The 20781-nt window shown below is 34.8% G+C and overlaps 1 protein-coding gene across 1 annotated transcript; it reads left to right on the top strand.

Moving 5' to 3' along the window:
- The first annotated feature begins 452 nt into the window (after positions 1-452).
- CETN3 (centrin 3) lies at positions 453-20067 on the top strand. The gene is made up of 5 exons (XM_047778279.1): positions 453-600; positions 2396-2531; positions 4084-4198; positions 10977-11168; positions 19670-20067. Exons 1-5 carry the CDS (start codon positions 584-586, stop codon positions 19711-19713), a joined length of 504 nt encoding a protein of 167 aa, XP_047634235.1. The 5' UTR covers positions 453-583; the 3' UTR covers positions 19714-20067.
- The last annotated feature ends 714 nt before the right edge of the window (positions 20068-20781 follow it).

The raw sequence follows: 20781 nt of genomic DNA, 5'->3' as shown, positions 1-20781 counted from the left end.
TCAGAATGAAGGAAAGTGACACTTAAATCTGAGTTTTAAACAAACTCCCCATGTATTTAAATCATCCAAAATTTCAGAATAGAGTGGAGCCAAATTTTGCAGATCTCATTCACAAGCTACTCCCTCCTCCTAGCAGGACAACCTGCGGGGCGTCTCTTCCCTTCCTGCGCCGTTTCCAGACGTCGTCCACACGCCGCAGGCCTTCTCGCCTGAGGCTTTGGTCAGTCACCCTCAGTCCGAAAAGCCCAGCAGACCCTCAGACGCTCGCTTCGCAAAGGATTGGAGGGGGTGGGGGCTACGCTACAGGTCAACCTAAAAGGCGGGAGGGGCAGCAAGAGAGCCGAAAGGGAGAGCTCTTTGATTGACGCAAAAAATGCCCAATGAGAGAAGAGGACTAGTGACGCTTCCGCCCTAATGGGCAAGGCATTAGCTATTTCAACCAATCCAGCTCAGAAATGTCTACCTTGTGGGAGGTCTTGAGGCTGCTTAGGTCGTTGTCTGTTGAACCGCTTGTGGAAGTCGTTCGGCTTTGAGTAGGGGGTTAAAGTCGTTCTCGAGAGGAAAGTCTCTGGCCGAAGAGAAAATGAGTTTAGCTCTGAGGTCGGTAATGAGGAGGCGGCAATGCTCTCCACACCACGCAGCGGGCCCCAGGGTGGGTGTGTGTGGAAGGGAGGCAGCTTGGGGCGAGGCAAGGAAGGGAATGCAGTTTGGGACGAGGGAAGGGAGCCTTGGCCACCTTTCCCGGGCCAGACTCCTCATCTTCGGGGCCCGGGTGAGCTCCGTGCAGTTAGACGGTCATTTCTGTCAGGCCACTGGGCTTCGGACCCCAACAACCTGGGTTGTTATAGTCTCGAGGAGGCAGTGAAATATCGCGAGGTTTCTACGCTCTTGTTTATGTGAACTAGGAAACCAGGCCTTGGAGCATCCTTAGTAAAGTTCCCGTCATTCCTTCGCTTATGGCCTCCACCGCAGCTCCCTTCCTGCTAACATCTAACCCGTAGATTTTAGAAATAACGTAAAGTCCTCCTTGCTTCACTATGTAATAGTAGACCCATTTTAGTGCTTTTAGTTGGTAATCTCTTAGATTTCCTGAGTTTCTTTATTTTTCGCTTATTTCCAACCACTAACCTACCATTTGTTGCCTACTTCCCAACTCCGACTAGGCGTGTTACAGTAAAAATACCTATATAGTTACACCTAACTAAAAAGGTACCGAGTTCTGATAAGGCATAATCGTGGTATCCTTGGCTGGGGTCAGTTGTCGGTGGTTTGCGGACTTGTTCTCTCAAAATCTTGGGAAAAGAATGGCCGACCCCCGGAACGTCCAGGCTTGTGTGAAGTGGGGTCTCCTGTGAAAGCAAGATCTACCTCAGCTTTATCATATCTCTTTTGGTCACTTTCTAGTCATCTCTTGCCTTTTGTGTGTGTGTGTGTGTGTGGTATATTTCAGAGAACAAAGCAACTTAAAATGCAAACAGATAACGTGTCTAATAAAATCAACTGGGTTTTTACATTTTCTAAGTTTTACAGAATTCTTCTGCTTCAAACTTGCAGCCCCATTTGAAAATTTGGAACATCTCAAGATATTTCTGGCTTTTACACTAAATTCCTTTTTTTCTTCAGCCTTTTTCAGGGTTTATGAAAAATTAAATCTAAATGTATATGTTAAGTGAGATTTACAAGACAGTTGACTCCACATTATTATATAGCGTTAGCACAAATATGTACTTTTCTGGTGTTTAATAGTATGCTTAGGCTAAGTTTTTTGGGTGATTGTTAATATCAGTGGGAGAAATTGCAAATAAAATGCCAAACTTAAAAATGTGTAATCTAAAAACACTTTTGACCCACAATGCCAAAAGAGTTTATGTTAATTGATGAGTTAGATGTCTTTTTGTAGTAATTTTGATAGTTATTAACACTATAAAAGTAAGCCTAATATGTAGTGATCATCAATTGTGAATTCTACTTTTTTTTTTTAACAGACATTGTAAAATGAGTAACTATGGGTGCTTTGTTTTTTTGGGGGGTTCTGATATAAAACTAATGTTTCTTATTCACATTTCTTGTTTCTTCCATAGTAATATTAGTGGAAATAAATAAAAAGCCAGAAGGAAGGGAAGTTAAGTCCTCATTTCTTTAATAACTTAACACTTTTCAGTTTTAGGAAGCACAAGTTTATAGCACCTTAGTCGATGGGAAGAGCAGGGCTTTGACTCATGTAAGGAAAATCTCTTCCTTTCATGTAAGGAAAATACTTCCTTTTTAGAAATTTAGGTATTTATTAATTGGCTAATTTTTTGTTGTATTTTTGGATTCTTATTTGAGTCATTTAGAAGTATAGGAGAATGGGATTAAAGTGCAATAAATAGGGTTTTCTGTCTTCATTTCATAGAAATGAGCTTGTAGTAGACAAAACAAAAAGGAAAAAAAGAAGAGAACTCTCTGAAGAACAGAAACAAGAAATTAAAGATGCTTTTGAACTATTTGACACGGACAAAGATGAAGCAATAGATTACCATGAATTAAAGGTAATATACTCGACCTCTATCTGTTAAAATGATTTGCATATTGACAGTTGATTAAAAATATATTTATAAATATTTTAATTTGGTTTTGGAAATATGAAATCATTTTAAACATTTACCATTAAGTGCTTTTAATAAAATTGAATAGTACTTGTAGCATATCTTTTTAGAAACTCCTTCTCATATGGTAAAATGAATAGTATAATGTAAAAATACATTCCTATGGAGGGGCTTATTTTTCATTCACGTAGTTAAAAAAAATAAAGCTATAGTATTTAAACTATACTTACCGTATTCCTCTTCCCACTTTGGTGTTTCTTCTTTTTTGGTGACATATTTTTCAGATTGAGGGAGTGTTACTTGTTTTTTAACTTGAACATGTTGGTAACAGTCTCATCCTGTTTTCTCTGGTGCAGGAAACATAAGTGATATCTGATGTTGACACAATGCTAATGGGGAAAGTGTCAATTTTAGGTTCTAGAAATATTTATAAAGAATCAAAGGGGAATTGGTATTTAAGGTAGGTTGGATCTTACACTCAGCACAATGAGGAAGATAGTATTCTTATAGCTCTGTACTCACTGTTTCTTTTAGTTACCCAGTTTTGATCAATTCTTTTTTTAATAATGTTTCTTCTATTTGTTGCTATTGTTATTATCTTGGTTTGGGATCTTATTTCATATCTGAAACTTCCTAATTGGTTTCTCTTTTTCCTGTACACTCTCATTAAATTCATCTTTCTAAAATTCTTTCATCATATTATTCATTGCTCATAAGCTTTATTTTGTATACTGCGTAAAGTTCACATTTTTAAAAATTTTTATTGAATGCCCTCCACACTTTTGCTACGACCTACTTTTTTTCTCATTTGCTAACTGTTTTCTTCTACCTAATCTCTTCCTATTCAGGTAAGGTGAACTGCTCTATTCCCTGTCTTCAAGCTTATTCTTTATTTTGGTGTGTGTTTTAATACTAGTCATTTTTTTCTAAATGCCCTTCTGCTCTACTTCATCCGTGCACCATTTAAGGAACAACTATAATCTTCTAAATTAGACTTCTTTAACCATCTCTTATTCCTTGTTACTAGTATCTAGATCTCTTCTTTCTCTAAGCTCAGGGTCCTAGATTACTTACTTGATAACTAGTCATAGAGAATCTGATGAAAATTCTTACTTTAATTTTTTAATCTCTTCTTCTGTATAACTTTTTAATATTTATATTATACCTTCTTTCCATTTTGATTGTTAATAGTTTGAAAATGAATAAGCCATTAAAATTATCTTTCACAAAAGTCAGTGCATTGTATAGTGTATTGTCTAAACACTCATTGATTAGTTTGTCATATTAAAAAAGGGATATATAGATGAAAAAATTGCCATCTAATTTTAGTAATGAAGAAAAACTATCACTATTATTTTAGAGACATAAAATATGCGAAAGAATATATGTTTTATTGATGTATTGTAACTTTTAAGTACTAAAAACTTATTTGAGAATGGGAAATCACTTTTGTAAAAAATGCATTATAATTTGCTTTTCTCTTTTAATCCAAAAGGTGGCAATGAGAGCCTTGGGGTTTGATGTAAAAAAAGCTGATATACTGAAGATTCTTAAAGATTATGACAGAGAAGCCACGGGGAAAATCACCTTTGAAGATTTTAATGAAGTTGGTGTGTATTTTAATAGTCTTTGTAATCATCAATTGTTAGAAAATTATCTAACAGTATTTTAAAAATTCTCTCAGTTGTGGAATTTTGTTATCGAGTATTGCTATATGATATGGATCTTAATTTTGGGGTTTTTTTTGGTATTTTTTGCTGATTTTCAAAGAAAAAAATAAGATTTATTGCTTCATTGTCAATGGGATTTATCATTTTGTCTTTTGTTCTGTTCTGAAGATTTTAACCAAGGAGCTATTGTATAGCTTCTTATGGAAGGATATCTTTCCATGTAATGTGTGCCTATATTTTGTGATAAAACTAAAAAAAACATCAAAAAATTATTTTCTGGGAGTTCCCGTTGTGGCGCAGTGGTTAACGAATCCGACTAGGAACCATGAGGTTGCGGGTTCGGTCCCTGCCCTTGCTCAGTGGGTTAATGATCCGGCATTGCCGTGAGCTGTGGTGTAGGTTGCAGACGCGGCTCGGATCCCGCGTTGCTGTGGCTCTGGCGTAGGCCGGTGGCTACAGCTCCGATTTGACCCCTGGCCTGGGAACCTCCATGTGCCGCGGGAGCGGCCCAAGAAATAGCAACAACAACAACAACAACAACCACAAAAAAGACAAAAGACCAAAAAAAAAAAATTATTTTCTTGGAATTCTCTCATGGCTCAGTGGTAAGGAACCCAAGTTCCTGTCATGGTTCAGTGGTAAGGAACCTGACTAGTATCCATGAGGACACCAGTTTGATCCCTGGACTCGCTTACTGCGTCAAGGATCTGGCATTGAGGTGAGCTGTGATGTAGGTTGCAGATGTGGTTCAGATCTTGAGTTGCTCTGGCTATGGTGTAGGCCAGCAGCTACAGCTCCGATTCAACCCTTAGCCTGAGAACTTCCATCTGCTGCGGGCGTCGCCCTAAAAAGACAAAAAAAAAATAATTTTGTTACAGTAAAAGGTAAAATATGGTATTTTTTGTTTGGAAAATATTTCCTGAGACCATTTTTATATATGATTTTTGTTGGCACAGTGGGAGGAGAGGAAATTGGCACCAGTTGGTATCTTTGGCTGTTGATGAAGTTCCTGCCCTCAGGTTTACAGAGCTTGTGAGGGGCTGCATACCCTGGATGACCTTGATCTCAGAGAATAATGTCATCTCTTTAAAGTTGCAGGTGGGGAGAAGATTGTAGTAAGGGAGATAGTTGACAGACTGGGAACAGGAGAAAACATTTTAGAACAACTGACTGGGTCATAATATAAGCATAATTTAGTTATTTTTACATATTTAAAAAAATCTAGAAAAAATTTATATGCACATATACACATGAACTGTTTTAAATAGTCAATAAGTAATACAGAAAAACAGAAAGAAATGGCAGTTAGAATATGTGGAAAAAATAGATTTATTTGTAATTTTCTTCTAATCTGAAAATTCAAATGAGGACATGAGGAAAAGGGAAATTAAAGAATAAACCCAAACAAGAAAAAAAGCACAGTACAGAAGATCCCCCAGTTTATGAACTAATAGATGACTAAATATTTAGAGAGGCAGCTTCTCCCTTTGGGGATCGTATCCTTTTTTTTCCTCTAATTTGTAGAATTATTTACTTGAGAGAGAGAGTCACCTTTATTTTCCCAGTATTGAAGCTTTTCTGGGGTTTATAAACTTTCTTCAAATTTCAACTTAAATTGAAACTTCAAATTCCACTGTCCTTAAACCAGGTTTAAGGACAGTGGAAATGATACTACTAGGAAAGAGCTATAAGTCAGGCACATTTGGTCAGTGTAATGGTTTAGCATGGACATCCTGGTACAATTGCTTGGGTTTAGATCTTGGTTTTGCCACTTACTACCTTTTACTTCTTTGCGCTTCATTTTCAACTATAAAATAGGGACAGTTGTACTATCTCATAGTTGTACTATATTTTATGAATAATAAATAAGTTAAAAATACGAGAAATATTTAGCAAAGGGCTTAGTATATAGTAAGTCATATTAAGTATTTTTGTTATTGTTTAAAAATTAGTCTTTGTTTCAATAGCTGGAAAATAACATATATATACCACTGGAATATAAAAGTATTACACTCCATGTATTTATATTTTTTCTAATTTCATTTTTTTCTGTGGTTGCTGGCTACTTTAAGCACTATATAATTGTCTCTAATAATTTTATACAACACATTGTTTCATCTTAAGTGAATACAGTTTTAAAAATTTTGATAATTAGCAGTTGAGGCGAGAGTCCCATGCCGGCGAGTCTCCACCTTTCCTGACCCTTTTCTTTGTTATTAACAGAGCAGAAATACTGGGTTCTTTCTAGAATGAATGGCCATGAGTAAACTTCAGTCTGACTTTCAAAGATCAACCTTTTGACAGGCTCAGTAGATACTTTAGCTATCCTATGACTACCTATTGAGAATACCAACTATCATATAGAACTTTATATCACTGTTTGGGAATCACATGGTCAAGAATTTTGTTAACCCTCATTTTTTGATTATTTTAATATAATAGCTGAGCACAGATGAATATGTGTTTTGTTTTTTGCTTTTTAGGGCTGTACCTGAGGCATATGGAAGTTCCCAGACCAGAAATCAAATTGGAGCTGCAGGTGCAGCTGCCAGCCTGTGCCACAGCCACAGCAACGTAGGATCTGAGCCATGTGTGTGACCTATACCACAACTCACTACGATGCCAGATCCTTAACCTACTGAGTGAGGCCAGGGATGAAACCCACATCCTCATGGGTGCTTGTCAGTTTCATAACCCACTGAGCCACAACTTGAAATCCCTGACTATATGTTTTATATTTTGGTACAAATAACGCTAAGTCAGGACATTTGATTCTATCTCCTGTCTATTACTGTCTAAGGATATTGTTTCACAGATATTCACAGGTATTTCTCTATAAAGTTTGGCACTTTGAATTCTTCCCATTGTTAGAAAAAAGTATTAAAATATATTTAGTGTAAGTTTAGAGTTTAGAACATCTGAGACTAGCAACTAATAGGTATTTTAGGAATTGCTACTTAAGTCAGATATTTGTACTCATCTATTTTTGGCAAGTATTATTATTTTATTGTCTATGTAGAATAGAATATTGTGTTATTTTTTGTTTTGCTTATATAGCAAACATCTGCTGATTTTTTTTTTTTTTTTTGGCATTTGATACTGTGCAGGGATGAGAGAAGGGAATTAATCAAAAATTACTAAGAGGTTCTTCTTTCAAGGAGTTTATTATTTAAATGCAGGTGACAGCAAGACATGGTGCTCTTTAGAGAATTATAATTTTGTGTAGGGCAGGCACTGGGAAACTGCAGCCCTTGAGCCAAATTCAGCTGTTGTCTTTATGCTGCCATATCATTTTTTTATGCTGCTTTTGTGATACCATGGCAGAGTGAGTAGTTGGGACAAAGACTTTATGCTCCCCTCTCTCTCCAAAAAAAGCCTAAAATATTTACTATCTGGCCTTTGACAAGAAAGTTTGTCAATTCCTGATCTAGAGCAATTAAAAAAGACTTTGCAGAGAGGATTTTTAATTTAGGCTTTAGGGATGGGAATGGAATTTCATCTCAAGGAGAAAATTATGGGAGGAGTAGCAAAAGGTATGAGCAGAGAAAACAGCAACAACAAACATAGCAGAAGTATAGCATGTTTGGAAAACTTCACTTTATCTCCTCTTCTAGGGGATAAGAGGGAAATGACTGGAAAAGTAGGATTGGGCCAGACAGGTAGAATCTTGTATAAAATCGAATTTGTACTCTAAACAGCAGATCTATGTCAGTTTTTAAAGAAGAGGAGATGATATGTTTTAAAGAGGTAACTGTTGAGAGTATTAAAGATGGGTTAGAGGGAAGAGATACTGCAGGTAGAATATACGGAAGATATAGTTGGTCCTATCTATCCCTGGGTTCTACCAACTGTGTATTGAAAGTCTTACTGGAAAAAGTTTCAGAAAGTTGCAAAAAGCAAAACTTAAATTTACTGAGTGCCTGGCAACTATTGACGTAGCATTTAGATTGTTTTACAGTGATTTACATAGGATTTACATTGTATTATGTATTGTAAATAATCTAGAGATGACAGGAGGATGTGCATAGATTATATGTAAATACTGTGTGTCGGATTAGGTATCCTTGGGGGATTCCTGGAACCAATCCCCTATGGATACAGAGGGACTGTTTTTTTGTTGTTGTCTTTTTTTGGGGTTTTTTTTTGTTCATTTGTTTTTGCTTTTTGGGGCCGCACCTGTGCATACTGAGATTCCCAGGCTAGGGGTCCAGTCGGAGATAGAGCTGTTGGCCTACACCACAGCCATAGCAACACAGGATCCAAGCTGTGTCTGCAACCTACACCACAGCTTATGGCAATGCCAGATCCTTAACCCGCTGAGTGAGGCCAGGGGTTGAACCTGCAACCTCATGGTTCCTAGTTGGATTCCTTTCTGCTGTGCCATGATGGGAACTCCATGAGGGACAATTGTAATAAACAATGGGAAGGTACTAAGAATGAAAAGAAAAGGGGTACATTTAAAAGCGAAAAAAATGGTATCCTTTGTACTCTAGGATCTAATCACTGATTTGCTTTAAAGTTTTATTTTTGAATTTACCCTGTTCTTAATGATTTTTATAAGGTATAGGCCTAACTTTTGAGTAAGTACATTTCTGATAGTGTAAAAATCATTTGGAAATAGAGCTACAGGGACAGAAATTTGTGAAATAGATGGAACACACCTGTGTTGCCTGTATGTCAGTTGATTTATTTTCATTGGAAAAAATGTATTTCTTGTAATTAAATTCTACTTTGTAGAACAGAAATAGAACATGAAGGCATGGAGAAGAGTCACTATAAATTTGTAATGTTTTAGTTGTCCGGAATGATGGATATTTATAGTTCCCAGAAAGTTGCATTCTAAGGCAAAGTATTGATAAAAGATTATATAGACACATAGTCTAAAGTTACTAACACAATTAAAGCACCAGTGGGATATGAATTTATACATCTTGGAGCCCCATCTGTTCTCCAGATCACCCTGTTGTTTCTTTAAGTACATTAATATTTTCAGCAAGCTGCTTTTTTGGTTCACCTGTCATGTAAATTATTTAATTGGTGAAGAAAATTTCTTAACACTTTTTTTTTCCTTGTCCTGCTTTTTTGTTGGGACTAAATTCAAAATAAGTTGAGTATGAGCCATAGAGTTAAGTGTGGTATTTTATTTTGGTGTTATGGCTGTATATATGCCAACTCCTTTTTAACTGAATATTTATGAGCTTTGATGATTTGCATACTTAGAGTAATATACTTCAATTAGTTACTTGGAAGACTTTTTGGATAAAGTTAATGGATAAGAGAAAACTATTGAATGTATGTAACATTAGCTTGAATAGGTGCTTATTCTAAAGGGTACTCAACTAGATACAATGAAACCAGTAAAACAGCAATTTGTAGGGGACTTGAATTATATATATATATTTTTTGGTACATTAAACATTCTAGTACTTTCCATCTACAGGCATTTAAAAATTTTTAATTATATAAACCTCAGTAGGACTGACTTTTTTTTTCTTTCTTTTTTTTAAGGGCCACACTTGTGGCATATGGAGGTTCCCAGGCTAGGGGTCTAATCAAAGCTGTTGTTGCCGGCCTACACAAGAGCCACAGCAACACCGGATCTGCCACATCTGCGACCTAAACCACAGCTAACAGCAACTCCAGATCCTTAACCCACTGAGCGAGGCCAGGGATCAAACCTGCAACCTCATGGTTCCTAGTCAGATTTGTTTTTGCTGAGCCACAATGGGAACTCTGGACTGACTTATTTTTAATGCCACAGTGAAGGTCATAAATATCTTCTGTGGTAGTGGTAGACTAGCATATAGAACTAACTCAGAGATGTTTGCTATTTTCAGAATTCTATCCAGTAACTTAAAAAAATTTATACCACAGATTTAAAAATTTTTGTTATTGTGATTGTTGATTAAAGACTGGTAGTAATGAAAATATTGTTTAAGTTTACTAAATTTTTATATACTATTACATTTAGTATATTAAAATACTTATTACTATTAAAGTCTGAAATTGCATGTAATTTTAATTTGGCTGTCTGAGAGTTACTATCTTGCTGAACAAAATCGCTTTGACTTTAGAGAGATCTCCTTCCCAGACCTTTTTTTTTCCCCCACTGCAATCAGATTCAATCCTTTTTATAACTACTTTTGGGAAACCAAGAGGTTCTTCTAATCATGAAGATACCAGTGGAATTTTCATCTATTGTCTAAGAGTGTGTCTGTATCAATGATGGTAGTTATTTTGTTAATTTGTCAGAGGTGTTTTCTTTTTTTAAAGTTGTATTAAATTTGAGGAACAGCCAATATTACTATTAAGCAAACAACTTTTACCTAGTTGGTTTTTATTGTTTGATTTTTATAACATCTCTGCAACTCATTTCTAAACTCCTAGGCTTGTGTTTCTGATGCTAATGTAGCCTAGTACAATTCTTGATAATAGTAGATCTTAAATAAATATGGTACATAGTTTTAAAATTTTTGCTTCTGTGTGATACAGTTATGTTTATCTTATAATGGGATAAATTGTTAATAATATAAAGGTTAAATTTTAAAATATTGATTTGGTCTTTATAATTTTATCTCTGGAGCTTTGGGCTCCAGTATGGCATTTTTATTGTCAAACTAAATATTGACACATTCACAGCTTTAATTCTTATCTAATACTTAGTTGATTTCACAAATGAGTGCTATAAGTTTTGGTTTTCACCTTTTTTTAACTATAGTGACAGACTGGATATTGGAAAGAGATCCACATGAAGAAATATTGAAGGCATTTAAATTATTTGATGATGATGATTCAGGTAAAATAAGCTTGAGGAATTTGCGACGTGTTGCCAGAGAATTGGGTGAAAACATGAGTGATGAAGAACTTCGGGCTATGATAGAAGAATTTGATAAAGATGGTGATGGAGAAAGTAAGTTTCAAGTAAAACATATATTCCAAATATTCCTAATATATGCATATAGTAAATTTTTCTAAAACCAAATTATTTTCAAGATCCTTTGCAAACTATTTAATGTAAATGTCGTTTATCCTGTAATGGGCTTTTTGTATAAATACTACTATAAATACTACACGTACTCAGTTTAGAGTGAAGCAGACCTTTAAAACCTACTGTGTAGATTATAATATGAAGTTTCACACTTTAAGAAAGTACTTTTCTTTGAGGATGAAATATCTCCAAAATTTCAGCCACTCAGTAAAATTTCAGCTTTTAATACCTTCTTCCTCAAGCTGCATGTGCATCTAAATTGTAACTAAGTTCTTTGCATCTACCTTTCAGAGATTTTGAGTCTGTTTTATTTCTTTATTGCTGCTGTCCTAACTTAGGCTCTTATTTCTTTGTTGGAATGTTATCATAGTTTCATTTATTTCCTTTTTTGTGTGTGTGTGTGTGTCTTTTTAGGGCCACACCTGTAGCATGTGGAGATTCCTAGGCTAGGGGTTGAATTGTAGCTGTAACTGATGGCCTGCGCCACAGCCACAGCAATGGGAAATCTGAGCCGTGTCTGCGACCTACACCACAGCTCATGGCAATGCCAGACAATCCTTAACCCACTGGTTGAACCTGCGTCCTCATGGATGCTAGTCAGATTCGTTTCTGCTGATCCATGGCAGGAACTCTTATTTTCTTGAATGCCTGCTGCGTACACTGTTCTGTTTGTTAACTGATGCTACCCAGTGACAAAGGCTTATGTTGTCCCTGCTCTGCACTCCATGCCTGTAAGCCTCTACTCTCTTCCTAATTTATTCTAAAGCATTTTTTCCCTAAAATACAGTTTTAGTGATTTCATTTTCCTGTTCTAATGCTTAAAATGATTATTCAGTGCCTACAGAGTAAAATCCGAAGCCTTCTTTGATCTGTCCTACCATAAGTATCTAGTTTTATTCCCCACATTATTTTTCTGCTTTCTACTTTAACCCTCGCCTCCATATAGTATGCACACTGTCACAGAATACACTCTATCCTGTCTTTTTATGTTTTGCCTTTAATGCTATTCTTTAATCCTAGAATGTTCTGTTTGCCAATTTGTTGGCTAAAATGTACATTCTGAGGTTCTTTTTAAACTCTGTTTTTTTTTTTTTTCCCTCAAAATCCTCTCTCAGTGATCTCTGTTTAAAAATTATGAGAGCCCATTGAGGGCCCATAGCATTTAGAGAAACAAGCTATTTTGACATTTCTATATTCCGCCTTTTCTTAGTTATATACATGTGTGTCTCTCCAGTAATATTGTGAGCCTCTAAAGGGCAGACAATCATATAATGTGAAAGACCTAAGGTTTTGGACTCAGGCAGACCTGGATTTGCATTGAATCTCTACCACTTACTTAATTGCCCTAATTTTGTGCAAGTTTTCTGAGTCTCATTTTTCCTATTTATATCAATAAGAATGGTAATATCTTCCAGGATGGTTATGGGCATTAAATGAAAATAATTGAAGATACCTAGCTTTATTTTTATTTATTTATTTATTTATTTTTGTCTTTGTCTTTTTAGGACTGCACCTGCAGCATATGGAGGTTCCCAGGCTAGGGGTCTAATTGGAGCTATAGCTGCTGGCCTACACCATAGCCACAGCAATGCCAGATCCGAGCTGCGTCTGTGACCTACACCACAGCTCACGGCAAGGCCATACCTTTAACCCACTGAGCGAGGCCAGGATAGAAACCTAGTCAGATTCGTTTCCACTACGCCACGACAGGAACCCCAGAAGATGCCTAGCTTTAAATGCAAGCTTATTTTCCTTTTTTTCCATCTTTGTAGTCTTCATTTGTTTTTAACATGGTGAGTACTTTGATGTTTGCTGACTTAAGCAGCAAGCAGGAGTGTGTGTTACAGGAGATACATGTTGATATAGTCCTAACTATATATTTTTACTTATATTATCTTGAAAATACTGGCATGCTTTAATAAGGAGATAAGACTGTAGCAACTAGTTATCAGTTTAGGTTTGTAGATTGTCCATTAGAATTGTGCTCTATTGTGCTTTCTCATATTTATGTGACTATTATTTAAGCAGTATACAACATTTCTATTTCTGATGCTAGCTCTATGAAGAGTACTGATATAGTTACTTATATTTTAAAACAGAAATGATTAAAACTTGAGGAAATTTAAAGGATTTATTTAGCTGTTATTCTAATATTTGAACTTTGCATCCACTGCCTTCATATTTAAAAAATTCTTATGTCCTCCCTAGCTGTTGATTATTACCCTAAATTAGCTTTAAAGGAGTCCTTTATGTAAAAGTACTTTCTTCAGTGGTAGAGCAAATCATGGTATGTCTATTTTCTAAATCTTTAATAATAGCTACTATGCGTGTCACAAGATGAGAGCTATAAAGTTTCTTTTTCCTGTAGGAGGCACATGCAATACAGACAGATTTTAGTTATTAGCTTCATTTGATATTAGTAGAAAATATCAATTAGGAAGCTGCTCTTAAATTCAAACTTGATATGAGTGTTTGCTTAGACAATGTGTCCATTTCTTGTATTCCTTGTTAGACTGCTCTACCTACTGCTGCTTTAGAGTCTGAGTTCACACCTGTGCTCCATTGCTAGAAAATTTTATTTTAGTGGATCCTTAAAATATTTCTTCAATCTTTACTGCTTGTCTTACTCTACTCTAAGTCACTGTACAACTATTGCTTGGCAATCCTCCTGTCCTTTATTCAAATGACTAAGAGGCAAATAACATTTTTTTCTCCTTTTTTCCCTAGTGGTTGATTACAAATAAAATCTACCTGACACATAATCTTTTATTGTTAAGATACATGTTTTTGTGGAGGAGAAGAGAGTGGGTCATATCATATTAAAATAGTCTAAGTTTGTAGTTTCCAAGACAGGGTGTGGGTCTCTAGGGGTGGGGACCTTCTGAAGTATTGCACAGGGCTGGGAGTTCATATATGCATCAGATATTGTCTGTAGACCTTATGAATAATAGTATTGATGTACATGCATATTTAAGCTGTTATTTTTCAGTTAATTATCTAAATGCTATTGTGATTGATAAATACACTTATTTTGTAAAATTTATAGTACCTGTTTGACATTATCTACTTCTCAAGATTTACTGAAGATAGCTGTTGTAGCAAGTCCTGAAAATTATTGCTGAGGTCATTTTCATATTCAGAAACAATGAGAACAGCAACTCAAATCTATTTAGTGGGACTAGGAATACTGCCTTAACTTATATTGGGTCTCTGCAGCTACCTGAAAATCTGCCCAGTTTTGAAAAAGTAACAAGTTAGATTTTATCATAATGTTAATCTGATCACTTAATCTTTTTGTTTGTTTGTTTGCTATTTTTGGCTGCAGGCAAGGTTTTGCCTAGATAGAACCTCTTTCTTTGTATATTTTAAACTATTAATAATCATAATACTTTGCTGCCTTTTTTTTGGACTTTAGTAGTTGTTCTATATTTATGAATTTTTCATACTGTTCAGTTTTTCAGAGCAATGAAAGTGTTTTTATTGTATATATAGAATAATAAATGTGATGAATGAAGAATTAAAGGAAAAGAAGACAATATGAAGTATAAATAAAGCTATGGTAATGATATAGAAAGAATCCCCCCTAAGATATATAAAATAAAACAGAATAAATCTTTTTGAGTAAATGGAAGTAACATTATTAATTTATATATTTATTTATTTTGTCTTTTTAGGGCTGTACCCGAGGCATATGCAAGTTTCTAGGCTGTGGGTCTAATTGGAGCTGTAGCTGCCAGCCTGAGCCACAGCAACACAGGATCCGAGCTGTGTCTGCTACCTACTTGGCAGCTCACAGCAATGCCAGATCCTTAACCCACTGAACGAGGCCAGGGATTGAACCTGGTCCTCCGTCCTCATGGGTACTAGTCTGGTTCTTGTTACTGCTGAGTCACAACGGGAACTCTGGAAGTAACATTTAAAAAGCCAAAGTGGACCATCTTCTGAGTAACTAAGATGAATGTTAATGCATGTTAGATTCTATGTATAGCATGTTGTGGTTACTAAGCATAACATGCTCATCCCATAGCATGTTATGGATTATGTCACTTGATTTTCATAATAGCTTTTGTGAAACCAATGTATATACCTATTTTTGCATAGTGTAGATGAGGAAACTGAAGCTCTGGGAGTTTAATAACCTGTCTGATATTATTACAAAGCTAATACATGGCAGAGCCAGAGGTTAAACTCATCTCTCCATAATGACAAAGAATATACTTTTAACCATAACACTGAATTGCCTCTTGTGCTATAAAGTAAAATATTAATTAGATTTCTGTGTTCATGGGATTTTTTTAACTTGAATACTGTTATAGGAAACAGTGTATTAGTAAAATATTCAACTGGCACTTTGAATGTTAAAATTTGTTTTTTCCCCTCTGGAGCCATATGGTCTCTGAGGTACTTAATCTATTTAATTTCTCTAAAATTCTTTGTTTTAATGGCATATAATATGATTTACTCTGTTTAATGATTTATGAAATTTTTATTTAAAAAGACAGTGTAGGAAAAAGTGAAATGCCATATTTATTTGATTCATTATATTTCATTATATTTTAACACATGCCTATTTTAAGGTAGGCGTTGTGCATTATTAAATATAGGAACTTGGTATAAGATATGATTGGAGGTCTCTTGTGGCACAGCAGATTAAGGATCTGGCATTGTCATTGCAATGGCTCAGGTTGCTGCTGTGGTTTGGGTTTGATCCCTGGCCTGGGAACTTCCACATTGCTGCAGGTGTGGCAAATAAAACAAAACAAAACAAAACAAAACAAAAAAAAAATATATATATATGTGATTGATGTGGAAGGTGGTAAGACCGTATGATTAAGGGCATCACCTATTCTCGTAGTTGTCTGAAAATCTCACTGATGATAAAGGAACTAGTTAATTTCCATAACCACTTTCTTCCTTTCAGCTTTTAAGTTCACTTTTTTGGATTTATGTATTCTGGTTTTAGGTGTGAAATTATGAAATAGTTAAAAGTACTTTGGAAATGCTACAGTACTTTAAAGTGTTTATACACAAATAATATAAAAATTAAGTTGTTGTTTTAGAACTGTATGACGCTTACTTGAAATTTGAGTCTTGAGTTCCTGTTGTGGCACAGCAGAAATGAATCTAACTAGGAACCTTGAGGTTTCTGTTTGATCCTTGGCCTTGCTCAGTGGGTTAAGGATCTAGCTTTGCTGTGAGCTGTGGTGTAGGTCGCAGACGCAGCTTGGATCTGATGTGGCTGTGGCTGTGGCTGTGGCTGTGGTGTAGGCCAGCAGCTGTAGCTCCAATTCAACCCCTAGGGAACCTCCAAATGCCGCAGGTGAGGCTCTAAAAAAAAAAAAAAGAAATTTGAGTCTTGAAATTTCAATTTGAGAGAAGAAAATTTTAGATCTTTAAGTAACAAAGCAAGTACTTCTTAGATTTTGAATATTTTAATCATGGTTCTGTTATGCTGTTAAAATGATTTGTAGTCAAATCATTCTAAGGCTGCTTTCCTTATGTTGTTTTTCTTAAAAATATACTCTTGTTTCCTATTTTGGTCTAGATGCCTCTTTCTAGATTGATTAAATTAGGAGTTTTTAAATGAAGATACAGATAGATGCAATTGTTTAAAATTGTTGTATATCTTGATTGTTTTTTTTTTAACTAGAGAGAGAGCAGTCATAACCTTTCTTAAGATACTGAAATGTATTCATTTAGCTACAAAGGTTAAAGATCAGTGCTATAACTTATAAAATCATTGAAAGTATTTTGAATAGTACAGGTTTTATATTCTGTTCAGTTGTGTCTAGCATACCGTCTTGTAGATGTTTAATATTGAATGCATGAATTTAGGTCTTTGTCGGCTTTTGGGCAGCTCATTCTTAATGCCTTATAGCTTATTTTTGCACTATTTTTTTCTTTAACTATGTTTTTGATGGTGTTCTCCTAACTTAGCCTTCCTTTCACCTCCTGTTAAACCAAATTCTTTGTTTTTATTTTGGAGCCCAAATCAAGATTTATTTTTATCTAAATTTTTCTCATTAGTAATAATTTTTCCCATTTTGTTGGATTTTTTTTTCAACACTGATATGTGGCTTTTATTTTAATAATAGCCTCATGTTTTGTCTTGGGAATTCTTTTGTAGTGCATCCAGTTAAGTATCTGGCCTTGTCATTGCAGCAGCTTTGGGCTCTGCTGCGGTGGATGTACCATCCCTGGCCCGGGAACTTCTGCATGCCTCAAAAAAACCCCAAAAAACAAAAAACCAGAAACAGATCTTTTTTTTTTTTTTTTTTTGGTCTTTTGGCCTTTTCCAGGGCTGCTCCCCACAGCATTTGGAGGTTCCCAGGCTAGGGGTCTAATCAGAGCTGTAGCCACCGGCCTACGCCAGAGCCACAGCAATGCGGGTTCCAAGCCGAGTCTGCAACCTACACCACAACTCACGCAACGCTGGATCCTTAACCCACTGAGCAAGGCGAGGGATCAAACCCGAAACCTCATGGTTCCTGGTCGGATTTGTTAACCACTGTGCCATGATGGGAACTTCCAGATCATATTTTGTATTAGACATTTGTTCTCTGTCTCACATATAAAACATGGCTAATATAATTATCGAAACTTGTGTTTTGAGTGGTTTCTGGAGTCAGTATACTCTTTTCATTCATAATATATATATTTGATCTCTTCAACTTTTTTAATTGGTTAATTTTTTTCTAACTTTTCATTGTGAATCTTCTCAGCCATGGAGGAAAAAAATGTTAGACTAGTGAAATGAATACTAAATTAGCATTTTACTATATTTGCTTTAGTGTGTATATTCTTTCTGAGTCATTTGGAAAATAAATCGTGAACTTAACACCTCCCTAATCTTTTGGTATGCATCTCTTAAGAATAAAAATAGTATTTTTTCATAACTATGATGCCATCGTTACTCATAAGATAATAATTTTGTAATATCACCTAATATTTTCTTTACTTCAGCTTCAAGATATTCTAGATAGGAATTTCCATGTGTGTTTTGACATGCAACTCTTAGTATGGTGTGGCATTCACTAGACAAAAATGTTTGATTCATTGGAGTGTTTTCATATGTCACTATCTAAGGTGTTTTAAGAGTTAGAAACACCTAAAAGATCATCTCGTAGTTCATTATTTTCATTTGAAAAAAACTGAGATGCAGAAGTGTTGTGTTTCAGAGCTATGACTAGAATTCAGGTCTCTTTTCTCATTATAGTGTTCTTATTATCAAAATTATCATTCATAACTTGTGTCTTGTTAAGACATGTGTTAAGTCTTGGGCCCATGAACTCACCTGTTTCACAAATTTGAAGTGTTCCTTTCTGAACATTTCTATTGCCAGTTCATGTGTATGTTGGTTTTTTTAAAATTTTTATTTTATTATTTTATTTTATTTTATTTTTTTGTGTTTTCTAGGGCCGCTACCGCGGCATGTAGAGATTCCCAGGCTAGGGGTCTAATCAGAGCTGTAGCACCAGCCTACGCCAGAGCCACAGCAATGGTGGGATCTGAGCTGCATCTGTGACCTACACCACAACTCACGGCAATGCCAGATCCTTAACCCACTGAGTGAGGCCAGGGATCGAACCCGCAACCTCATGGTTCCTAGTTGGATTTGTTAACCACTGAGCCACAATGGGAATTCCTTTTATTTTTTTTAAAATTATGTTAAATAAGATTATCATTAATTTATTTCTAGATTGCTTTCTTAAACATGCTTTATAAATTAGAGGTTTTTATGAATTTTATTTATGTTTTTGATAAACAATCTATCAGTGATTATTTCTTGCATTGCTGTCCTTATTTTATAGTTGCATTATTACCTTGGTGATGAAAATCAAATCTGTATCTTTAAAAATTACTATTTTTCTGGATACTTTTGAGGTATGGTGACCTGGTTTCAATTAGTGTTTCTTTAAAATAGGCTTTTAAATACATAAAAGTTCAAAAAACAATTTGACTTTTTTTCTAATTCTAATATTTTTTTATCCTTTAGCATTCTAATCTACATATATGATGTATGTAAGCTTATTTGTTAAGAAAGGATTTGCCAAATGTGCTAGTACAGTAAAGGTTATAAAGAGAGTTTAACCATCTAAGAAATTTTAGATTTCAAGTTTTTAGAACTATTTATTGTGTATAAATATTATGATTATGATGAACTTTTTGTAACTTACTATTATGTCTTTTTCCTAATTAATATTATAGAATACTGTATTACATTTTATATGTTTTTTTATTCATGAAGTTCAGTTTAATTAATATAGTCAACTTCCTAGCAAAGAAGTAAAAGCAAAAACCTGTATCTTGGTTTATTAAAAATTTTGTGTACTATGAAATTTAAAGATACTTATTGTAAAATAGTAATATTGTTCTCTGAAAAAAATTGTATTTCTGACTTATATTTTTCTTTCTTACCACAGTAAATCAAGAGGAATTCATTGCTATTATGACTGGTGACATTTAAAGAATTACATGGATAAACACTAAGAATGTTGAAGTTGTCATCTTATATTCTATTTTTGTGCCTGGAGCCATGTTAAAAAAAAAAATTAGTTCTTTTTTCCGAAAGGACCAAAAAGAAGCATCTTATGTATTCATATTTTACTACTGTCAAGTTTCTTTGTATGAACAGTATTGTTAGTACTCTTAATAGTTTAGCTTTGTATTTATAATATAGCTTTTATATATATAAAGTTTTAAAAAATTGAATCATGTGGTACACATTTTTTGAAGGTTTTTTTTTTTTTCAGCATTAGTAGTCACTTTTGGTGTACCTGTTTTGTAGACGTTCATTAATAAAATGGTTAGTTTTTAGTGTTTTAAAATTTGGTAAGTTTTTTCTTTTATTTTGATTCCAAATGTCTGTTAACCCTCAACAGTATCTTTATTAAGTCTTTTTATTACACTATTGGTTTCAGAAACAAAAATTGAAGCACAAATAGCAATAGATCACCACATTTTTCCATTGCAATTTTGACATTTGATGTTTCAGTACAAAATGATGATTCAGTATTGGCATGATTCCTTTTTCAAGTCATGTCTTTTACTTTGGAGGGAAAAAATATTGTGCTTATAGACTGATTTATCCTCATGTATTATGTTCTATAACACTTTGGGTGTCTTAACATAAGTTATGACAGTTAAATCTGGATATTTCCTTCTTAAACTAATTGAATACAGTTTGAATCATCTAACTTCTTGACAAAGTGAAAGGTTTAAATTTTGGAATTTTGATCTGTTAAGATAATTATCACTCAAACGTCACAGTGATGAAAATAGAAAACTAAGCCACAGAAATCATTTGAGGCTCTGTTTTACCTGTATAAAGGAACATTCTGTGATTCACCAGGAAACAGTGGAGACAAATTTTCCAGGTATTGGTGGGTTCTTGTTCCTTGTAGAGGTGTGTGTTGGGGGACACCCGTGATTTATGGGAGGCAGGTCATAGGGAGGAAGAGTCTTTCACTAATAATCTGGTTCCTGGTTGTATATGAACTGTTAAGGAAGAAAGTTGATTTGTCTTTTTCAGTGG

The sequence above is a fragment of the Phacochoerus africanus genome, chromosome 4 (assembly GCF_016906955.1).
Source record: "Phacochoerus africanus isolate WHEZ1 chromosome 4, ROS_Pafr_v1, whole genome shotgun sequence".
NCBI classification, from domain to species: domain Eukaryota; kingdom Metazoa; phylum Chordata; class Mammalia; order Artiodactyla; family Suidae; genus Phacochoerus; species Phacochoerus africanus.
This window is presented reverse-complemented; position numbering and strand designations above follow the sequence as displayed.

Excerpts from the sequence above, each read along its gene's own strand:
- CETN3 (XM_047778279.1), top strand. Across the intron at positions 2,532-4,083 it reads TAGATTACCATGAATTAAAG|GTGGCAATGAGAGCCTTGGG; the intron begins GTAATATACTCG and ends TTAATCCAAAAG. Across the intron at positions 11,169-19,669 it reads TAAAGATGGTGATGGAGAAA|TAAATCAAGAGGAATTCATT; the intron begins GTAAGTTTCAAG and ends TTCTTACCACAG.